This window comes from Cebus imitator, unplaced genomic scaffold, assembly GCF_001604975.1.
Source record: "Cebus imitator isolate Cc_AM_T3 unplaced genomic scaffold, Cebus_imitator-1.0 Scaffold231, whole genome shotgun sequence".
Lineage (NCBI taxonomy): Eukaryota > Metazoa > Chordata > Mammalia > Primates > Cebidae > Cebus > Cebus imitator.
The window spans coordinates 1,506,996-1,526,276 of record NW_016107546.1 but is presented as its reverse complement, the minus strand read 5'-3'; the positions used below and the strand labels follow the sequence as shown (position 1 = coordinate 1,526,276).

The 19,281-nt window shown below is 36.8% G+C and overlaps 1 protein-coding gene across 1 annotated transcript in view; it reads right to left on the bottom strand.

Moving 5' to 3' along the window:
• Nucleotides 1–19,281, bottom strand: part of CDC40 (cell division cycle 40) — a 47,175-nt gene continuing 27,894 nt past the window's right edge. Inside the window, exons 7-15 of the mRNA XM_017497430.2 lie at nucleotides 18,868–19,007; nucleotides 17,973–18,047; nucleotides 16,005–16,050; nucleotides 13,557–13,658; nucleotides 11,598–11,713; nucleotides 11,210–11,343; nucleotides 4,933–5,009; nucleotides 2,235–2,379; nucleotides 1–1,245 (exon numbers count right to left, since the gene is read on the bottom strand). Of these exons, the coding sequence (XP_017352919.1) occupies nucleotides 1,068–1,245; nucleotides 2,235–2,379; nucleotides 4,933–5,009; nucleotides 11,210–11,343; nucleotides 11,598–11,713; nucleotides 13,557–13,658; nucleotides 16,005–16,050; nucleotides 17,973–18,047; nucleotides 18,868–19,007 (1,013 nt within the window). The 3' untranslated portion in view covers nucleotides 1–1,067. The remainder of the gene's footprint in view (nucleotides 1,246–2,234; nucleotides 2,380–4,932; nucleotides 5,010–11,209; nucleotides 11,344–11,597; nucleotides 11,714–13,556; nucleotides 13,659–16,004; nucleotides 16,051–17,972; nucleotides 18,048–18,867; nucleotides 19,008–19,281) is intronic.

Here is a 19,281-nt window from a genome sequence, read left to right as displayed (position 1 = left end):
TTTTTCACCATGGTCACTACTTCTCAAACTGGGGAACCTTAGCCATCTTCCTGGAGTGTGATTTTCTTTTTTTTTTTTTCAGACACATAAAGAGGTTTAAAATTTTTTTAATCTTAAAAAGTCCTGTTGTATATATTCACAGGTAAAATCAGAGTAATTTTAAAGATAAGACATAGGACTTCAAAGAAATTACATGTTGACATCTTGGACTCTACCCCTCATACCTTATCTCCTATGAGGAGGATTTCAGTAATTACATCAAGAAGCAATGACCTTGGAGATCCTGATTTCTGAAAGTGTAGCCAGGTCTTTACTGACAGTGAATACAAATAAAATTCAAAGTCTTGGTGCATCCTCCTGAGTTCCATCTTCAGATATAATGTAATTCTCTGATTAAATATATATAGTCCTGTCTATACTGATCAGGACTTAAGTCAATGAAAGAACTCTGGACTGATTTTTATTTTACATTGTTTATAATTAGAGGAATGCCGCAGTTAAAGATTACTGCTTTACAACTAAAAATATACAACATATGTCATCAGAGGGAGTGGAACCATGAAGCCAAAAGATCAGAACTTGACCCTATGAAAATAATGGGGAAAGGAACTGTGGGTGGTTTTATCCTTCTTCAAAATTTACATTACCTTATCCCTATTCTTTATCGCCCTTTTGGTTGAAGAGGTAAATATATGGTATTTTTCTGAATAATTAATTACATCACCTCCTCTAGAATCCCAAATCCACTAGGGATTCTTTCCTGACCCCAAAGGGATGCTTTCAGTATGTCATGAGTATAAACTCAAACTGCCTGCCAATTATAACTACTTGTCAAATAGAAAGTCAATAGCCATTTTCTATATAAATAACATTTATGAAGAACAAAATCAAGTTGCAAATGAAATTGTGTCAAATTTAGAGTTGTTTTTTTTTAAACAATGGGTTAATGTCATCAGGCATGTAAGGAAAACATCTGTAAATCAAGTTATCATCTGATACATTTAATAATTTAGTTAAATATGACAATGGATCAAAAATGATCCTAGATAGTTTAAGGATTAATCTCATTAATCCCACAATTTAATGAGACCATCCCAACCACATGTTATGACCTTAGATGTTTCATGAGGATGCCACACTGCACCTATACACACTTTATCATGAGCTTTAAACCGACTGTAGAGTTTTGTGGTCTTCCAGTCCCAAATGTTCAATTTTCCATTTCCATCTCCTGAAATCACATAACTATAATGGGAAGAAAAATAAAATAAATTCAAATTATTCAAATACCTTACACTGGTGAGGCGAAGGACGAATAGAGAAAGATTTTATCTTTTCACTTTAACATTAAAAAAAATCCAATGCAAATATACAATACTCAGAATAACTGGGTAGAACGTGAAGCTGTCTATAATTTCAAATTCTATTAAAAAAATTCTCCCCGTTGAGCTACCAATCTAAGAGTAGAGAATTATTTTTAACTTGTAAGACTGGGAGTCCCAGGGACCTCAATAAATAAGGTTACACAGTCGGTCTCTGGAGAGTCAGAAACAGAGAACTGGAGAACCAATTTCACATATAGCTAGGGAACACTTTTAGATCTATTCTATCATAGTAGATTCTACCGCTTTCATAATTATTTTTTTGGCTTTAATATCTTTTGAATACATCTACGACTGAATCAGAGGTAGGCCCAAATACTAGGCTAAACATACAAAGTTATAGGGATTTCTAAATTATCTATACATTTTAACTAAGAATCATGCTGTAGGCTTCACAAATCCAGCGTGACCTAGAAATGTTCAAAAGCTGGGTTTGAGGTTTCAGCACAGGCAAGCCATAGTGAAGCTGTAACTGCAACACTGTACTACACAATTAATTCCTCTCATGTTCATTCAATCATAGCAATATAGTAATTACAGTACTTCTAGTCTTGCTTAGAAAAGCAGAGAGAAAATAAGGCATTGGTTATATAGACAGGGATTTATTAGGTGCCTAAAGGGCATAAGCCTAGTAATACAAGGGAATATACTGAAAAGAAGAACCTAAAAAAAGCAAAATTTACTTTTCCTAATTTGTTCTGACCTTTACATCCAGCATTTTGACAATTTTGAAACATTACTGAGTTCTCATAAAAACATATTATGTGAGAGTGATGTTAACGTGTTATTTGTACAACAGTAGTTTATATCATCATATTTGAATATGAGAATGAATGAGAAGATTTAACTTACCTCATGTCTGGTGAAAAGTCCACCTGACAAGCGTAGCCTGCTACCATATGGCCCTTAAAAATTTTTTTCTTATTTAATCTAAATCTGTTCTGTGCTCCAAAAATTAAGATTTGGTTGTCCATTGATTGGCATGCTAGCCATTTTCCTGTAAATTCAATAAATGAGGTATTTTAGAGAAAGACGAAAACATTTTAAAAACCTTTTTAAGTGTGTTTACTGTGATTAATATAATTTTTGCTCCCAAATACGCTGTAATATTAAAAAATAAATTTACTATACTACTTGTAAGGTGTTACAAATATGTCACTGGCAAGAGGTATTAATATATAAACTAATGGCTTTTGCTTATACAAACTCTATATCACTGAGCACTCTCACATAAAAGCTTTTTTTAAAAAAATAAGGAAATAGAGAAATTCCAAGCTTAGTGTTAATAGAAATAAACTAAAAGTTATGAACTAAAATTAATTTATAGTAAGCATAGACAACAGAACTATGGGACATAGAAGAAAGACACTTATCTGTGGTCATTATGGAATAAAGATTAACTGGTGAGAAAGCCTAGTATTATTAAATAAAACTATGCAAAACAAGTTAAAAAATTTTAAAAATTACAGTAACTTTTTAAAAGGCTACAACGCTTTGCTTTTCTTAGGATTCATCAAAGCCCCTAGTGCCTAAACTGCAGTGTTTACAGTCATGTGCCATTTACCAATGTTTTGGTCAATGATGGACCATACATGACAGTGGTCCCATAAGATTATAATGCCGAATTTTTACTGTACCTTTTCTATGTTTAGATATGTTTAGATACATTTATTTGCATAAGTGCTAAGCATTGACTACATTATTCAGAACAGCAATATGCCACACAGGGGTAGAGCCTAGGGTAATAGGCTGTCCCATACAGCCTAGGGTAAGTAGGCTATACCATCTAGGTTTGTGTACGTACTCTGTATGATATCCACAAAATGACAAAATCACCTCATACTGCATTTCTCAGAAGTACCCTTGTTATTAGGAATGCATGACTATACTTGCATCCTATATACAGTCATCCCGTGGTATCTGTTGGATGGAACATCCCCTGGGAATCAGTTCCAGGATCTGCACCCCCACCCAATACCAAAATCCAGATGCTCAAGTCCCTTATATAAAATGGCATAGGTGCATATAACCTACACATATCTCCTGTATAATTTAAATCACCTCTCGATTACTTATAATGCCTAATACACAACGTAAATGCTTTGTACCTAGTTGTTATATTGTGTTGTTTTTTTAATTTGTATCTTTAATTCTTATATTGTTATTTTTTATTTATTTTTGTTGAATAATTTGGATTTGTGCTGGTTGAATCCCAGGATGTGGTGCTCATGGATGGGCCATGTAAACATTACTAACTGAGGAAATGGACTTCAATAATGCCTGAGTGGGTGAATGGCCTTGCTCAAAATGGGGACAAAATCTGTAACAGCTGGTTTAAAAACACACTACATGAAATGTAGATGCATAGTGACGAAGTATATAATCTAGCAATTACCAAAAAAGGATTCAGTTAGGTTGCTCTTCTTATAAAAATGATAGAGCATTTGACGACTATCACCATTTGCTTGTGTCAGAGGCCCTGATGGAAGGGCAAACTCTTCCTTGCCCTACACTTGGGGTAATTATGTGTGTTAACGGTGGCTTTGATGACAATGTCCCCCAAACATCAGAACCCCCACTTTAAGACTCATGTAGAGCTATAATCACATCAGTATATTGTCAGTATATCTGTAGCACAAATTATGTTGTACTTAAAAGACAATGGATTAAACAATATTAAATAGATTTATCTTTTTAATTTTTGCCTGAGAAAATATTTTATAGAGAATTGCTAAAGTATTCTCATTATGGAGAACCAGACCTAAATTTCCTATCCCCTGAAAGAGCTTACAATAAATCATTATTATTATTATTTTTAGAGAAAAGGGTCTTGTTCTATTGACCAGGCTGGAGTACAGCTGCATGATCATAGCTCACTGCAGCCTCGACCTCTGGGGTGGGTCAAGGGAACCACCCAACTCAGCCTCCCAAGTAGCTAGGACTATAGGTGTGCACCACCATGCTAGCTGATTTCTAAAATTTTATTTTGTAGACATGAGGTCTGTCTATGTTGCCCAGACTAGTGTCGAACTCTTGGGTTCAAGTGATTCTCCTGCCTTGGCCAAATCATTATTAAATGATTTACTAAACGTGATTCCGTTTGGAAGGAGAATTAGAAAAGAAAACTCTGGTTGGGCACAATGGCTTAGGCCTGTAATCCAGCACCTTGGGAGGCCAAGGTGGGAAAATCACTTGAGCCCAGGAGTTTGAGTCTAGCCTGAGCAACAAAGGGAGACCCTGCCTCTTAAAAAAAAAAAAAAAAAGAAGGAAAAGAAAAAACTGATGGTTAAATAGAAATCTGATGTTCAACAGGTGTTAGCTATAAATCATTTTCTTTTATTTTTATTTACAAAAAGACAGAGAAAAGTAGGCGATGTGACTTACATATGAAAACCAGTAATTCTTTTGAATATTGTAAAGGCTGCCTTATCCAAGTAATGGCACTGTGACACACCTTCCCAAGAAAGAAAGGGCCAAAGTTCTTTTGAATAAAGAAATCACACTGTATCTCAGAACCTCATTGAAAAATACGATCTATGAACTAACTCACCATTTGGAGACAAAGTCACTGCAGGCATTGAGTGCATACTGGGTTCTGCTATATACTTGAAATCCACAGGGATATCCCTAAAAAATGTCATATCAGAATAAGTAATTTTTAAAAAGCACCTTCAGAAGAATTATAACTGGAATACAGGAATAATATGCAAATAAAAGCAAACTATTGAAATTATACATTTAATAAATCTTTCGTGAAACTTTCTAGAAGAAGAAAAATCACAAAATGATACTGTATGGCTTACAGTAAATCCTGTCCTTCATAAATGACTTTCCATGATAATTATAACAGTAGCAGTGATTTTGTTTTCTATTTGATTTACACTTTGTCCTTTATGTTAACAAATTTGTTACTAAAAGTTCTTTAATAATGTACCATGGTGATAGGTAAACTAAAATCTCAGAATTCACCATCATATAATTCATCCACGTAACCCAAAACCAGTTGTACTCCAAAAGCTGTTGAAATTTTAAAAAATTTAAATAAAAAATGTACCATGGTAGGATGAAGCAAGGTGTCTGAGGCAAGCCTATGGGGAAGTGTTATTTTACCCGCCAGTCAACCTTAACTTGGTGGGTGAGAGTGTTAAAGAGCCTGCAGCAATGCAAGCAGATGGTAGGCAAAGCTGTAGAGATCCGTGAGCTGGTCTAGCCCATCCAGAAATGATGTCCACGGCCAGAGAGATTAAATGCTTGGTACCTGGACTATTTTCAGTTGACATGCAAAGCATTTCAAATGTGTTTGGTGAAGGAGAAAAAACATTAAAAAAAAAAACAAAACTTGTGAGTGATATAAAGACTAAAAGAAAAACAAAAATTCAAACTAGCCACCTAGATTCAGAACCATCAAAAGTTATAAGTGCCATTTTATTTTCAAAATTCTCCATGCTAAAAATTCTTTTCTGAAAGGATTTTTGGTCTTCTTGTTTTTCATGAGACCAGAAATATTTTTTACAGAATAATGTGTGGGAAATGTAATCTGATAAGTAACACAGATTACGCAGCAGCAATTTTAACTTCAAACCCTGTTTCAAGTTCCAATACTTTGATTAACTGGAAAAGAATAATAATTTGCCTTAATATAAGGATTTTCCCTATTTATCCATCCACCCAGCAGAAGGAACAAACGACTAAAACAGGTTCATGGTCAGTGGAAAACATTTTCAGGAATAACCTGGGGAATGACATCATTTGTCAGATCTCCAACCCTTTAAACTTCTATGGTACCAGTGAGAACTGACATTTAGAATGACCTAAATGTATTTTTAAAAGCTGCAATCAAAAAAAGGCTTGTTTCTTCCCTCCTCGTATTTATTGTTAGTGGTTAATAATTTTACAACATGAATTAAAACATGAGAATTTTCTAAATTAACTATGGTCTAGGTTCATATTGATCAACGTGTTAACAAAAAGTAAACAAAAATATTCAAATGGATACCTTATTTCAAGGAATCTTCATACCAGTTACTATGGAAAAAGAATTTTTGAACTACCCTGCAGACTTCATTATTTCTAGCAAAAATGCCTGCTAGGCATAGTTATAGTTAATAAACACAACATGGCTGAGCGTGGTGGCTCATGCCTATAATCCCAGCACTTTGGGAGGCCATGGCGGTGGATCACTTGAGGTCAGGAGTTCGAGACCAGCCTGGCCAACATGGCAAAACCCTGTCTTTAATAAAAATATAAAAATTAGCCAGATGTGGTGGCATATGGCTGTAATTCCAGCTACTCGGGAGGCTGAGGCAGGAGAATTGGTTGAGGCCAGGAGGCAGAGGCTACAGGGAGCTGAGATCATACCACTGCATTCCACACTCCAGCCTGGGCAACAGAGCAAGACTCCATCGCAAAAATAAATAAATAAACAAACACAACACTATTTTCTAATTAGATATTGTAATTCGGTATAATGAGCTAGTAACTCATATCTTGCAAATAATCTCCAGTTTAAAAATTCACCAAAAAATCCTAATAAAATCTGTGAAATTTTAAAGCTAAAAGATAAAACAGTAGTGTCAACTTCTATAAAATTTTCTTTAAAAATTATTTTACCAAAACAAAGACCTTCTGGATAAAACATGTCTATGACATTTCATGCATTTGGTTGATTAAAATACCACAAGCTGCTGAATATCTAATATAGTCTTTTATTCTCTTTTAGTACATAATAGAGTTAGTTTGTATAATATTATTTAAGAAAATTTCCTTTGTTTTCTGGTATCATTATGGTTCTCTAAGCAGGTACAGCATATAAAAGTTTGACAAACACCACTTGTCTGAATTAGGCCCAGTGTTGCTAATTTTCCCACAGAGGAGGTCAGCTGTCACTTTGAGGAGGTCAGGGCCTCCCTTCCTCTCCTAAGCAAGTGGCCAGTATCACTAGTAATTTCTCTTACGGATGATTTACACAGTAAGCACAGTTCCGGGGATCCTGAACTGGTATTGCTTCCTACTTGTCTTTGTAGCAGAACAGACCCTTACAATTATTACTTTCTCACTAATCAAATCAAATACAAGTTATTAATACCTTCTCTCCTTACCAGTCCCCTCATTCATCTAACTATCCGTTCATATGATCAATAATTCAAGCTTTGTGAGGCCAGGAGTTTGTGACCAGCCCAGAAAACAGAGTAAGACTCTATTTCTACAAAAAATTTAAAAATTAATGAGGCATAGTGGCATGCACCTATAGTCCCAGTCACTCAGGAGGCTAAGGCAGGAGGATCGTTTGAGCCCAGGAGTTCAAGGTTGCAGTGAGCTATGACTGCACCACTACATTCTAGTCTAGGCAACAGAGTGAGAGCCTGTCTCTTGGGAAAAAAAAAAAAAAAAAAAAATCAAGCTTTGAAGTCAGTTTGATCTGAATGTGAACTCTGGTCCTTTTATGTCCTATATAACCTTGGGCAAATTACTTAAACTAGCTTAGCTTCCTTATATATAAAATGGGAATAACAAATGTACCTATCTTATAAGATTGCTTTACACACTAAATCAGATAGTTCATGTGAAATGCTTAGCACAGTAACTGGCATATAGGAAGAGCTCAATAAATGTAACATCATTGATAATTACACCAATAATTACTTCTTTAGAGATATAGCACATATTGTGTGCCAGGCACTGTGCTGGGAACAGACAGTAAGCATGACTCACACTGTTCTTTCTCTCACGGTTAAGAACTTGTGAGAGAATGGAACAAATAAACAAGCACTTGAAGTATGCTAAAAGCTGTGGAAAGCCAATGACAGTGTGGGATGATGGAGAGGAGGCACCTAATCTTGTCTGAGGACTAGTTATTTTCTTTAAAAAAGAAAATATGCTTACAAAAAAGTGCTCAATAAACTTTTTGTTAAAATGAATGTTTGAATGGAAGCCACCTTGTCTTTACAGTCAGTTATGAAGCACAGCTCTACCATGAGTCCTAGCAAGGACTAAAAAGTGTGTCTGTCCTTCTCTCCTTACCAATCCCTTCATTAATCTAACTATACAGGCTCTCATAGTATGGGAAAGCTCTCATAGTAAGGGTTAAACTGAAATCTGTTTTTTTTTTTTTTGAGATGGAGTCTTGCTCTGTTGCCCAGGCTGGAGTGCAATGGTATGACCTCGCCTCACTGCAACCTCTGCCTCGCAGGTTCAAGAGATTCTCCTGCCTTAACCTCCTGAGTAGCTGGGATTACAGGTGTGCACCACCACACCCAGCTAATTCTTGTATTTTTAGTAGACATGGGGTTTTACCATGTTGGCCAGGCTGGTCTCGAACTCCCGACTTTGTGATCCACCCACCTCAGCCTCCCAAAGTGCTAGGATTACTGGCATGAGCCACTGCATCTGGCCTGAAATCTGTTTTTAAAAAATTATTTATTTTTGCCGGGCGCGGTGGCTCAAGCCTGTAATCCCAGCACTTTGGGAGGCCGAGGTGGGTGGATCACGAGGTCAAGAGATCGAGACCATCCTGGTCAACACGGTGAAACCCCGTCTCTACTAAAAATACAAAAAAATTAGCCGGGCATGGTGGCGTGTGCCTGTAATCCCAGCTACTCAGGAGGCTGAGGCAGGAGAATTGCCTGAACCCAGGAGGCGGAGGTTGCGGTGAGCCGAGATCGCGCCATTGCACTCCAGCCTGGGTAACAAGAGCGAAACTCCGTCCCCTCCCCAAAAAAAAAAAAAAATTATTTATTTTTAATTTTTTTAATTGAGATGGGGTTCTCGGTCTGTTACCCAAGCTGGAGTACAGTGGCACAAGCACAGCCCACAGCAGCCTCGACCTCCCAGGCACAAGCAATCCTCCTGCCTCAGTTTCCTAAGTAGCTGGGATTACAGGCCTGTGCCATCACACTAGCTAATTTTTGTATTTCTTGTAGAGATAGGATTTAACCACGTTGCACAGGTTGGTCTCAAACTCCTGGGTTCAAACAATCTACCTGACTCAGTCTCCCAAAGTGCTGGGATAACTAACAGGAATGAGCCCCTGTGCCCAGCCAAGTTAAAGTAAAATCTAAAGAACGTCATCATTTGTAACAAAACAGTATCATGACTTTTTAGGAGTATTTCTCAAGATCTGAGAGGAATGGGGGGGAAAAAAAAAAAGAAACATACTAACATTACCCGTTAGTTTAATAAAAATTATTTGCTCACCAATGTTTTACTTTAGAACACTCACATATACATGTCCTTAAGCCCTGTAATTACTTAAATATTTACAAATTTCTTTTATATCACTCTATATTTAAAATTGAAAATATCTGAAGGTAGAAACATCAGAAAGTTTGAATATAGTCAAACTGTTAAAGTATATAAAACAAAACAGAACGTGTATATGTATGCTTATTCTCCAGAGTTTGTGCAAATGATCTAAGGTGGCTCATATAAAACTTAGGGTCCATATTAGATTCTCTGTAAAAAAACATTTCTGAAGTAAGAAAGATTTCAGCTGTGAGGTAGTCTCCAAGATGGGTTATATGTTGAGAATATATATAAAGTACAGTCAACTCTCCACTAATTGGGGATAATCCGAAGGGGTGCAGTGATGATGGTGGTGAGTGTGGGAGAAACTACAATTAAATTACATGAAATATTCAGTCACCCAGATTGTCCTGACAATGGTTAGGGACCTGCTCAGGTCCCCAGAGGGACTTGGTATAAAGAGGAAACCACTGGCCGTGGTTCAAGGCTTCCCACTTGTTAAAGCAGAACAACTTTTGGGGGATGGACAGACACACTTTTTAGTCTTGCTAGGAGGACTCATGGTTGAGCTGTGCTTAATAACTGACTGCAAAAACAAGGTGGTTTCCGTCCAAACATTCATTTTAACAAAAAGGTTATCAAGCATTTTTTTTTGCAAATGAACTATAGAACACACTATGATATGTAATGAAACTAGTATATTTCTTAACTTTAGAAAAATATTTTTTTCCCTAGGAAAGTACAATTAACCAATATAATATGATTATATTCTACAAGTAAAACATTTGTACCAGCATGGTGATATGGGGTGATATGGTTTGGCTGTGCAAACTCCCAAATCTCATCTTGAATCGTACTCCCATAATTCCCAAGTATTGTGGGAGGAACCCGGTGGAAGATAATTGAATCACAGGGGTGGTTTTTCCCATACTGTTCTCGTGAGGTAGTGAATAAGTCACATGAGATCTGATGGTTTCATAAGGGGAAACCCCTTTGGCTCAGCTCTCATTCTCTCTCATGCTGCTGCCATGTGAGAAGTGCCTTTCTGCTTCTGCCATGATTGTGGGGCCTCCCTAGCCACAGAGAACTTTAAGTCCATTAAACCTCTTTCTTTTGTAAATTGCCCAGTCTCCAGCATGTCTTTATCAGTAGTGTGAAAATGGACTAATACATGGAGTGTTTGTCTGTATTGAATAATCATAAAAAGTAGACATTTAAAAAATTAAGATATATACCACTATTTTCTTTGAGTGGTTCTAGGGCCACAGTCTTACGCTCTATCTCCCTACTGCTTGCCAGTTATTTTGCAGAGATGAATAAGATACTTAATAAAGAATGTAAGACAGCACAACACAAATCTATCATCACTATAAGAAAAACAACCCAAAATACACATCCTTTGGAAAGACCATCCAAAGATCATAAATGGCAGCATGTTTAGATTTTAATCTCCACATGGCTAGTACTTAAATAGTTAAGACAGTTTGACTGGCAAGCCAGGATCACAGTTGTAAAAAATATTGAAATGGTTGTATATTATCAGGTTTCATCTTTGACTATACAATTTTTAACTAATGGAAACTCACCATTCCCAAACTCTTAGGCTTTTATCATCAGATGTGCTCACAAATCTCCTATTCTCATCCACAAAAACAATGGTGTTGACAGCTCCCAAATGCCGATCATATTCCTGCACAATTTCTCCACTTCGAATGTCCCACTGTAGATCAAGCAAGAGAAAAGGTAAAGACAGAAGTAGAGCAGATTTATGAAGGACCATAATTCTGGAAAGTGGAGAAGGAAAAGATCTTCAACATGATATTTTTATAAATGTAGATTTTTCTGCTAAGAGTGGAGCATTAGCTGTCCCTAAAAGTAACAATATTAAATGAGTAATATTAGCTTATTAACTTATTCCATCCCCTTATACCACATAAGCTTAGGAGTCTTAACAAAATACTGTGAAAGACTTACTTGCACAATCTTCTTATCGGACATCCCAGCCACAAAGAGATTTTGCTTGTCTTCATCAGGATTGAATTTGACACAATAAGGTACTTTTCGGTTTGTAAATCTTGATATACACTGTCCTAAAACCAAAGACTCAAATTAAATAGGTAAAATAAATTTGACCACTTAAAGATGACTGTGAGATTAAGATCTAGAGATTACCTGCTTAATAAATTTTGAGGAAGGACTGCCTGCTTGCTCTTTAAACTACATTTGTTCTTTTTCATAGATTTTTAATAATTAAAAATAATTTTTTCAAAAGTAAATCTGTACTTCCAATTGTAGAATAAATAAATTATAACTTCCTTCATATAATGGAACAGTGTAAGCAATAAAAAAAAAAAAAACACTACTGGTTCAATCCAATGAGTGAATCTCAGACATTATGCTGGAGCTAGAAACAAAAGAATAAAAATGGCCGGGCGCGGTGGCTCACGCCTATAATCCCAGCACTTTGGGAGGCCGAGGCGGGTGGATCACGAGGTCAAGAGATTGAGACCATCCTGGTCAACATGGTGAAACCCCGTCTCTACTAAAAATACAAAAATTAGCTGGGCATGGTGGTGCGTGCCTGTAATCCCAGCTATTCAGGAGGCTGAGGCAGGAGAATTGCCTGAACCCCGGAGGCGGAGGTTGCGGTGAGCCGAGATCGCGCCATTGCACTCCAGCCTGGGTAACATGAGTGAAACTCCGTCTCAAAAAAAAAAAAAGAGTAAAAATGGTACGATTTCATTTATAAGATGTTTAAGAAAAGTGAATCTGAGATGACAGAAGTGGTTACTATGGTTACTGGCAGTGGGCATAGACTGGAAAAGGGCACAAGAAACCTTTACTAAGTGCTGGAAATGTTCTATATCTTGATCTTGGTGACAGATAACTACATAGATATGTTTACCAAAAAAAAAAAAAAAAAAAAAATCACTGAATATTTAGACACTTCATACATTTTACTGTGTGTACATTTTATCTTGATTTTTAAAAGAACCTGCAAAATGGTGGTTTCTCCGCCATGGCTACATGGTACAATCATCTAGTCTATAGCCTGTACCAGTTACATAAACACCTCTGAGGGTGGGACTGAGGCATCAGTAATAATAAAGCTCTTCAGATGATTACAATGTGTGGCCAGAACTGAGGCTACTGCTAAAGTGCTGAAGAACATGGGCTTTGGCATCAGAGGGAGCTTCGTCTGAACACAAGTCTGCCACTTATTAGCTGTATGACCCTGAAAAAGTTAGCTCTTTAAGCCTCAGTTTCCTTATCTATAATATAATAATAGTACTTACCTCATAGGGTAAATTAAGATGGAAGGAGATACCGAACATCAATGCTTAGCAATTATGTCTTGTAAATGATGTTTAATAAATATTAACTATTAGCATTACCCTTAAAATGCAGTAAGGGTAATGATAATAAGACAGTAAAAAATGATTTTTCTAATTACATAAAATTACACTAGCCACAACTTATTAATGTGAATCAATTAATAAAGAGCAATTAGTATGGCTGTGAATATATAAAACCAGCTGGCCTGTGGAAGTTTAGACCTACATTTTAATCAATTTGTCCAAATAAATTTAATTTTGTTCATTAGACATTTAATTGCACTTACGTGCAATGTACAGTATGAGGTGATGTAGGGGGACAAAAAGATCAATCAGATGGCCTATACAAGATTTCGACTTTGTTTATCTGTCAATATGTTTGCTTTATAAACACTATCTGGTACAAACAAGTTTCATAGTGAAAGAGCTACTTATACTTAATTTTGAGTCTACAAATGTATTTTGTGATATTAGCTGATAGTGAATAGTATGAGAATCAGCAGTTAGAGAAGGTGCCATTTTGCCACAGAAGACTACTCATACTATTTCATATATAAGCGATAACTTGTAAGATTAATATGTATAAGTGAACTCTTACCTGTCTCAGTGTCCCAGAGCTTAAGATACCTGTCATAGGCTGCACTGAGGAACTGTGTTCCTGCAGTATTGAAGCAGATGTCCCTAACAGCTTTACTGTGACCTAAAGGTGGAGTCAACAGAAACAGCAGTGAGGTGAAGTCTATCTTCTCTTAAAACATAAACACATAAAAACAGCACTAAGCAGTTGTTCTCAGCTGTGAGTTAAGATCACTGGAATGCTACTGCCTGATTTACTGACTTAGAATGTGTTATGTGTGGGCTTCAGAATGTGGGTGTTTTTTTCCCCTTGAAGAAGCTCCTTGGGTGATTCTGATGCAAACATCTTGGTAAGAACCAAGAGAAAAGGTTTAACATTTTTTTTGTCTGTCATAGCAATTTCTTAATATGCAGTACATACAAGTGATGACTATCTAGCCAAGAACTGATGGAAATGTAAAAGACCAATTATTGCTAGTGAAAGAAATGGCAGCTGGAAGTTTGGAGGTTCACTCTCAGATTGCTCATGAGGCTGCAAGTGAAAACAAAGTGACCTAAACCTAAAGTTCAGGAAATTGTAGCCCTTGTTCAACAACTGTATGTTTCTGTGATCACATTACCAAATTTCATAGAAACTGACTCTGAATCTAGGAGACTTTTTGAAAACTATTATTAGCTTGTATTTTTTTTAAATTTTTATTTTGTTTTGAGGCAGGGTCTTGCTCTGCTGCCCAGGCTAGACTGCAATGGGCAGTCTCAGCTCACTGTAAACTCAACCTCCCTGGCTCAAGCAATCCACCCACCTCAGCTTCTTGAGTAGCTGGGATTACAGATGCATGCCACCATGCCTGGTTAATTTCTGTATTTTCTGTAAAGAAAGGGTTTTGCTATGTTGCCCAGGCTCGCTTCTATTGTTTTAAGATGGTATTTTGACAATACACTAATTTTAAGGTGCTGATTATACTTTGCTTAAAAATGAATCTTGACAGACCATTCAACTCTTGTAAAAATTACAAAGAAAAATAAAATGTGGTTAAACAAAAGCAAAAATGTTCCTATTTTTACCACCCCACCATGACCAAGACATGTACAATTGTGCAAGATGAGCATGGCACCAATTGTTAACCACATGCAGCAGCTCTAAACCATCACCTCCAGTGAACTCCCATCAGGCAGGATGTGTCATGGCAATTAGGCATCCTTTTCTACAGCCGGAGTCCCAGTCAGAGCTGTTATCATCTCCCTCAAGAGGAAAATTTCAGTTTTCCATAGAAAAATGGTCTGCCAGTGCAGAGGAGACAGATGCCGACGAAATCCACTCTATCTGACGGAGACATTTTGTTCTCCTGTACACAGCTAACAGCCTTCCACAAGTCTTCCTTTAGACTGCGGTGACATCTTAGGCAGTATTAATTTGTGCAGGGAGGCCCTAAAATCATAAAGCGCTGCCAAACACACTCCCACTTTAATCTAAAAACAGAGCCACTACGAGTCACACCGTTTCAATGTGGTACAGTTAAATTTGGAAAGAGGAGCTAGCCTTCACATGAAATTTGACAAAGACAATAAATCTTTCTCTACCAAAAAGGCTGGCATGTCACAAAGCTGTCCTCCCTTTGGCCTTCTTCCTTTCTTCAAGGAGTTCTCTCAATCTCATCCTTTTTCTATGATTTAGCTGCTAATTCTCAGTCTCTCTTCAAAGCTCGACATCTGGCTATCTAATTGCTTACTGGACATTTTCACTTCAATATCCCAAAGGCAGCTCAAATTTGGTGTATCTAAAACCTCACCATGATCTTATGTTCCTTCTTGGTGAATGGCACCATCATTCATCCAGCCTCATGGGAGTTACCCTAGATTCCTGTCTCATTCTGATCATTTACATGCCGTTACTCAATCTCACTGACTTGAACTCTAATACGTAGCTCCTTTCTTCTCTCTTTGCTGCTTTGGTTCAGACTCTCATCATCTCTAAATCAGACCCATGAAAGAACTGTGTAATTTTTTCCCTTCCTCCAAGCTTGCCCTACCAAAGCATCCTGTGTATTGCCATTTAATCTTCATAAACGTCAAATCATGTCGCTTTCCTGCAAGAGCTCTCTAATGGTTCCCCAATGCCCTCAGAATAGAGGGCACTCTTTATTAACGGCACAGAAGGTTTCCCCTGCTCTGATCCCCCTCTTACTACTTTTCTCCACTTCTGACTCTCAACATCCTCTGACAATCCTGAAATACACGTGGATCCCCTCAGCAGCACTCCTCCTCACACCACTTTCGTTTTCCATCTGCTGCTCTTGCTTCCTAGTTCTTTCTTTGTTTACCTGGGGAGACTGACTCCTCCTTCCAGATTCAGTTCAAGTCTATGAAGACTTTCCTTCCTATCAGTGTAGTGAAATTACTATCAATTATGTTATCTCACTTGAAAAATTCTTCCCAAACCGATTTATGTTGGAGAGAAAAGAAGCATTACCAATAAATGTTCTCAGACAGCGCCGGTCTCCATAAACCTCCCATAGCTGGGGGAAGAAAATAACACATGGAAATATTACATTTAATATAAGTTTTTCAATCAATAACCATAGCCCTATGCTGGTTATGTGTGTGCGTATCTATGTGTGTAAACACACTGCTTTAATTATTAAATAGTAAACACTGAAAATCATTAAATACTGCTTGGGGCTGCCAGCTTGTCTTGTAATACTTGGAACATGCACACACACAATCACATACACTCAAAACTAAAGCGTTTTAAAGATATTTACATCAAAATATCATGAGACTTAACTATAGGTGGAGTTAATTCAGGTGAGTTTTTATTTTCATATTGTTCCTTTCTGTTTCATATATTTTCTGTGATGAAAAGTTTCTACTTTTGTAGCACTACAAACAACTTTTAAAGGAATTAAGTGTTAAACTGGCATGTATGTGACATTTTGAAAGTGAAAGCCTTTTTGTTTACTTTTCTAAAGTAACAAGTATTACAGAAACTATATGGAAATGATGATTTAGACTAAAATAACAGGCTTATAATTCTCAGCATATCTAACGTGGATTAATACAATAGCTTCAAGGCTAGCTTTATTCTTGACTGCCTTGAATCCAATCCTCAACAATGTTGCTAGTGCTCCAAGACAGAAAGCATTTCCTTGCCACCGGTGCCAGTAGGACACGGTCTCAGTTACTGTAGACTATTAGGAAAGGACCTCTGAGACCTGGTTCCTTGCCCATGACTGCAATCATTCCTTGTTTCTTAGTTGTTATGCTGCAGCAAGCACAAAACTGTTGTTTCTAGCACACACCATGCTGATTCATTCTCTTTACTCTTTTCAAACAACTCTACTCCTGTTTCCTCGTCCTTTACTTAGTCAACCTTTTTACTAAGGTATGCCTCCTCTTTGAAAGCAGCATATCTTGTGCTTGCCTCTATAGTAATCATTTATATCATAATAAAATGATCATCTTAAGGGGAGAGACAGTGCCTTAATAGCTTTTGCTTTCAGTCCCTTGAACATAATAGAATGTTTATAGAAGTGAACTAAATTGAATTCTATGCTTTTTTGGTTGGCCAAAGAAAAGACCAACATCTCAATTAACGTAGTTCGTACACAGTAAAAGTTAAATAAAATGGGCGTTTTTACTTCCAAAATGTTGGCCTGTCATTTTAAGCTATTAGAGACAAATGCCTACATGGTTGCTCTTGTCAAAAGAAGAGGCCTCTTTTTATTGTTAATATCCATGAATTATTTACTAATGATAAAATTTTAATGACTCAACTTTCCAAGCCCCAAGAGCACTATACTGTTGGTATTTATTGAACCATCATAATGGTCCGGACAAAGAGAAGACACAAAACCGGTTAGAACTATCCTTTTAGATTTAAATTTTTTTTCAAGACTTTCTGCATATTCAGGTTGAGATGCACTGGCAGCTGAGTTTTTTCTACCACACATTCTACAGCTGAATAGAAGCTAAAGATGGAGCTTCCCAAGACTAGAAAAGGTGAACGAAGGGGTTAGGGGCAGTTCTGCTACTTGGAGTCTACTAGTATTTAGAAGAAAAAGGATGAATTACATTTTCTACTTTCTAAAAATGGGATTTCTATCATGTGTCCTCTCTATTTCGTAAGGTTTGAAGAAACAAACTATTACATATATAAAATCTCTATAAAAACGATTTGTGATTAAATATTTATACGTCTAAATCCAAAGTGACTGGATTACATTCTCATCAGTTGTCTAAGCTTAAAAAGGAGACCAGCCAACTGGACCACAGAACCATAAGTTTGGAAGTGGTTCATAAATTGCTGCATTTACAGGGTCTAAGAGAAAATAATTAGTTTCTAATTGCCTAACAAACACAAATTTATTTATAATGAACCAAACAGATTTAACCAAAGAACTAGCTTTGCAGCACTGCTACTCTGCTACTGAAAACTCACCTTAATCTTACAGTCCATGGAACAAGACAGCAATAAATGGCCAGAGAGAGGAAACAATCTGACTGCACTGACGCCCTATAAAAAGGTATTAACGTTATCAACCAGAAGCATTCTACAGATCAGCTAAAATTAAGCATCAAGAAAAGACAGTATATATTAAGCAGCTTAATTTGCTATTTGTCTTCATTCCAAAAATCACACCTCCGAATAACCTTCATTAGCATTCCAAGAGCAGGCCTTATTGACACTAAGCTTTTGAAGGTTTTTTTTTTTTAACCTTTAATATTGAGTTCCTCACCCAAGGGAATCTTGAGTCAATCAAATTGCTAATGCCCCCACTTGTCTTCCTTTTTTAACTTAGTCCCTTTGCTCTTTGCAAGGAGTTGGAAATTACCAGTTGGAATAGTGCAGATGACGAAGAATATCAATATCAAAAGTTTTCATGTGCCTTGTCTCTGCATTAGTTTAAAAATTACCATAGTTTATAAACCAGGGCACATCTAATCTCTGAAGTGTGATAACCACAAGAGCTAAAGCAAAATTACTGAAGCTAACCAGGAGACTTGTTGCTAATACCAGCCAGTTACTCACTGATTTGGTGCCCAAAAGGGAAGAAGATTGTAGCAGGAGCTCGTGGGGAAAGGCCTGGGCTTCAAGGATGCAGGGCACTGAACCATGAATGCTATGGCATGGCCAATTCAGATGGCCCTGAAGACTGATTAGTCACTTGTGATGGATGTGTGGGCACTTCCAAAGCCTATAATTCAGGCTTACATTCAATTTAATTTCCCTACACGTTTACTAGAAATACTAAATGTTTCACATCAATAGCTAAAACTTAATTTTGGCTTCATTATTATAACATTACAGCAAACACAAACACCAACTTGCTTACTTTTGTGTGTCCAGACCACACATGAATTTGTTTTTTGGGAAGATAACACTTCTCAGGTGGCATAGTGGACCGCAGATTAACACCAACGTCCTGAGGTATGTGAAGATAGGACCTGCCCTGATAGTCATACATTTCTTTAACTGAAACAAAAAGGCAAAGAAAATCAATAAACAAATACAAGCCATAGTCATGAAATCTATATCTTAAAATTACATTTTATTCACAGGGATAGCATTCCATATTAAGGTTAGGTAATAACACTCCAATGATGTCAAGATCAAGAGTCAGCTAAGATTTAAGTGCTTTAAATAACTGCTATCATTTACAACTAGAGGTAGTATTTTGAAATTCCTAAATACCCAGAGATTATAGACCTTTAGATAAGATCTATACTTCTTTTCATCAGTTACACAT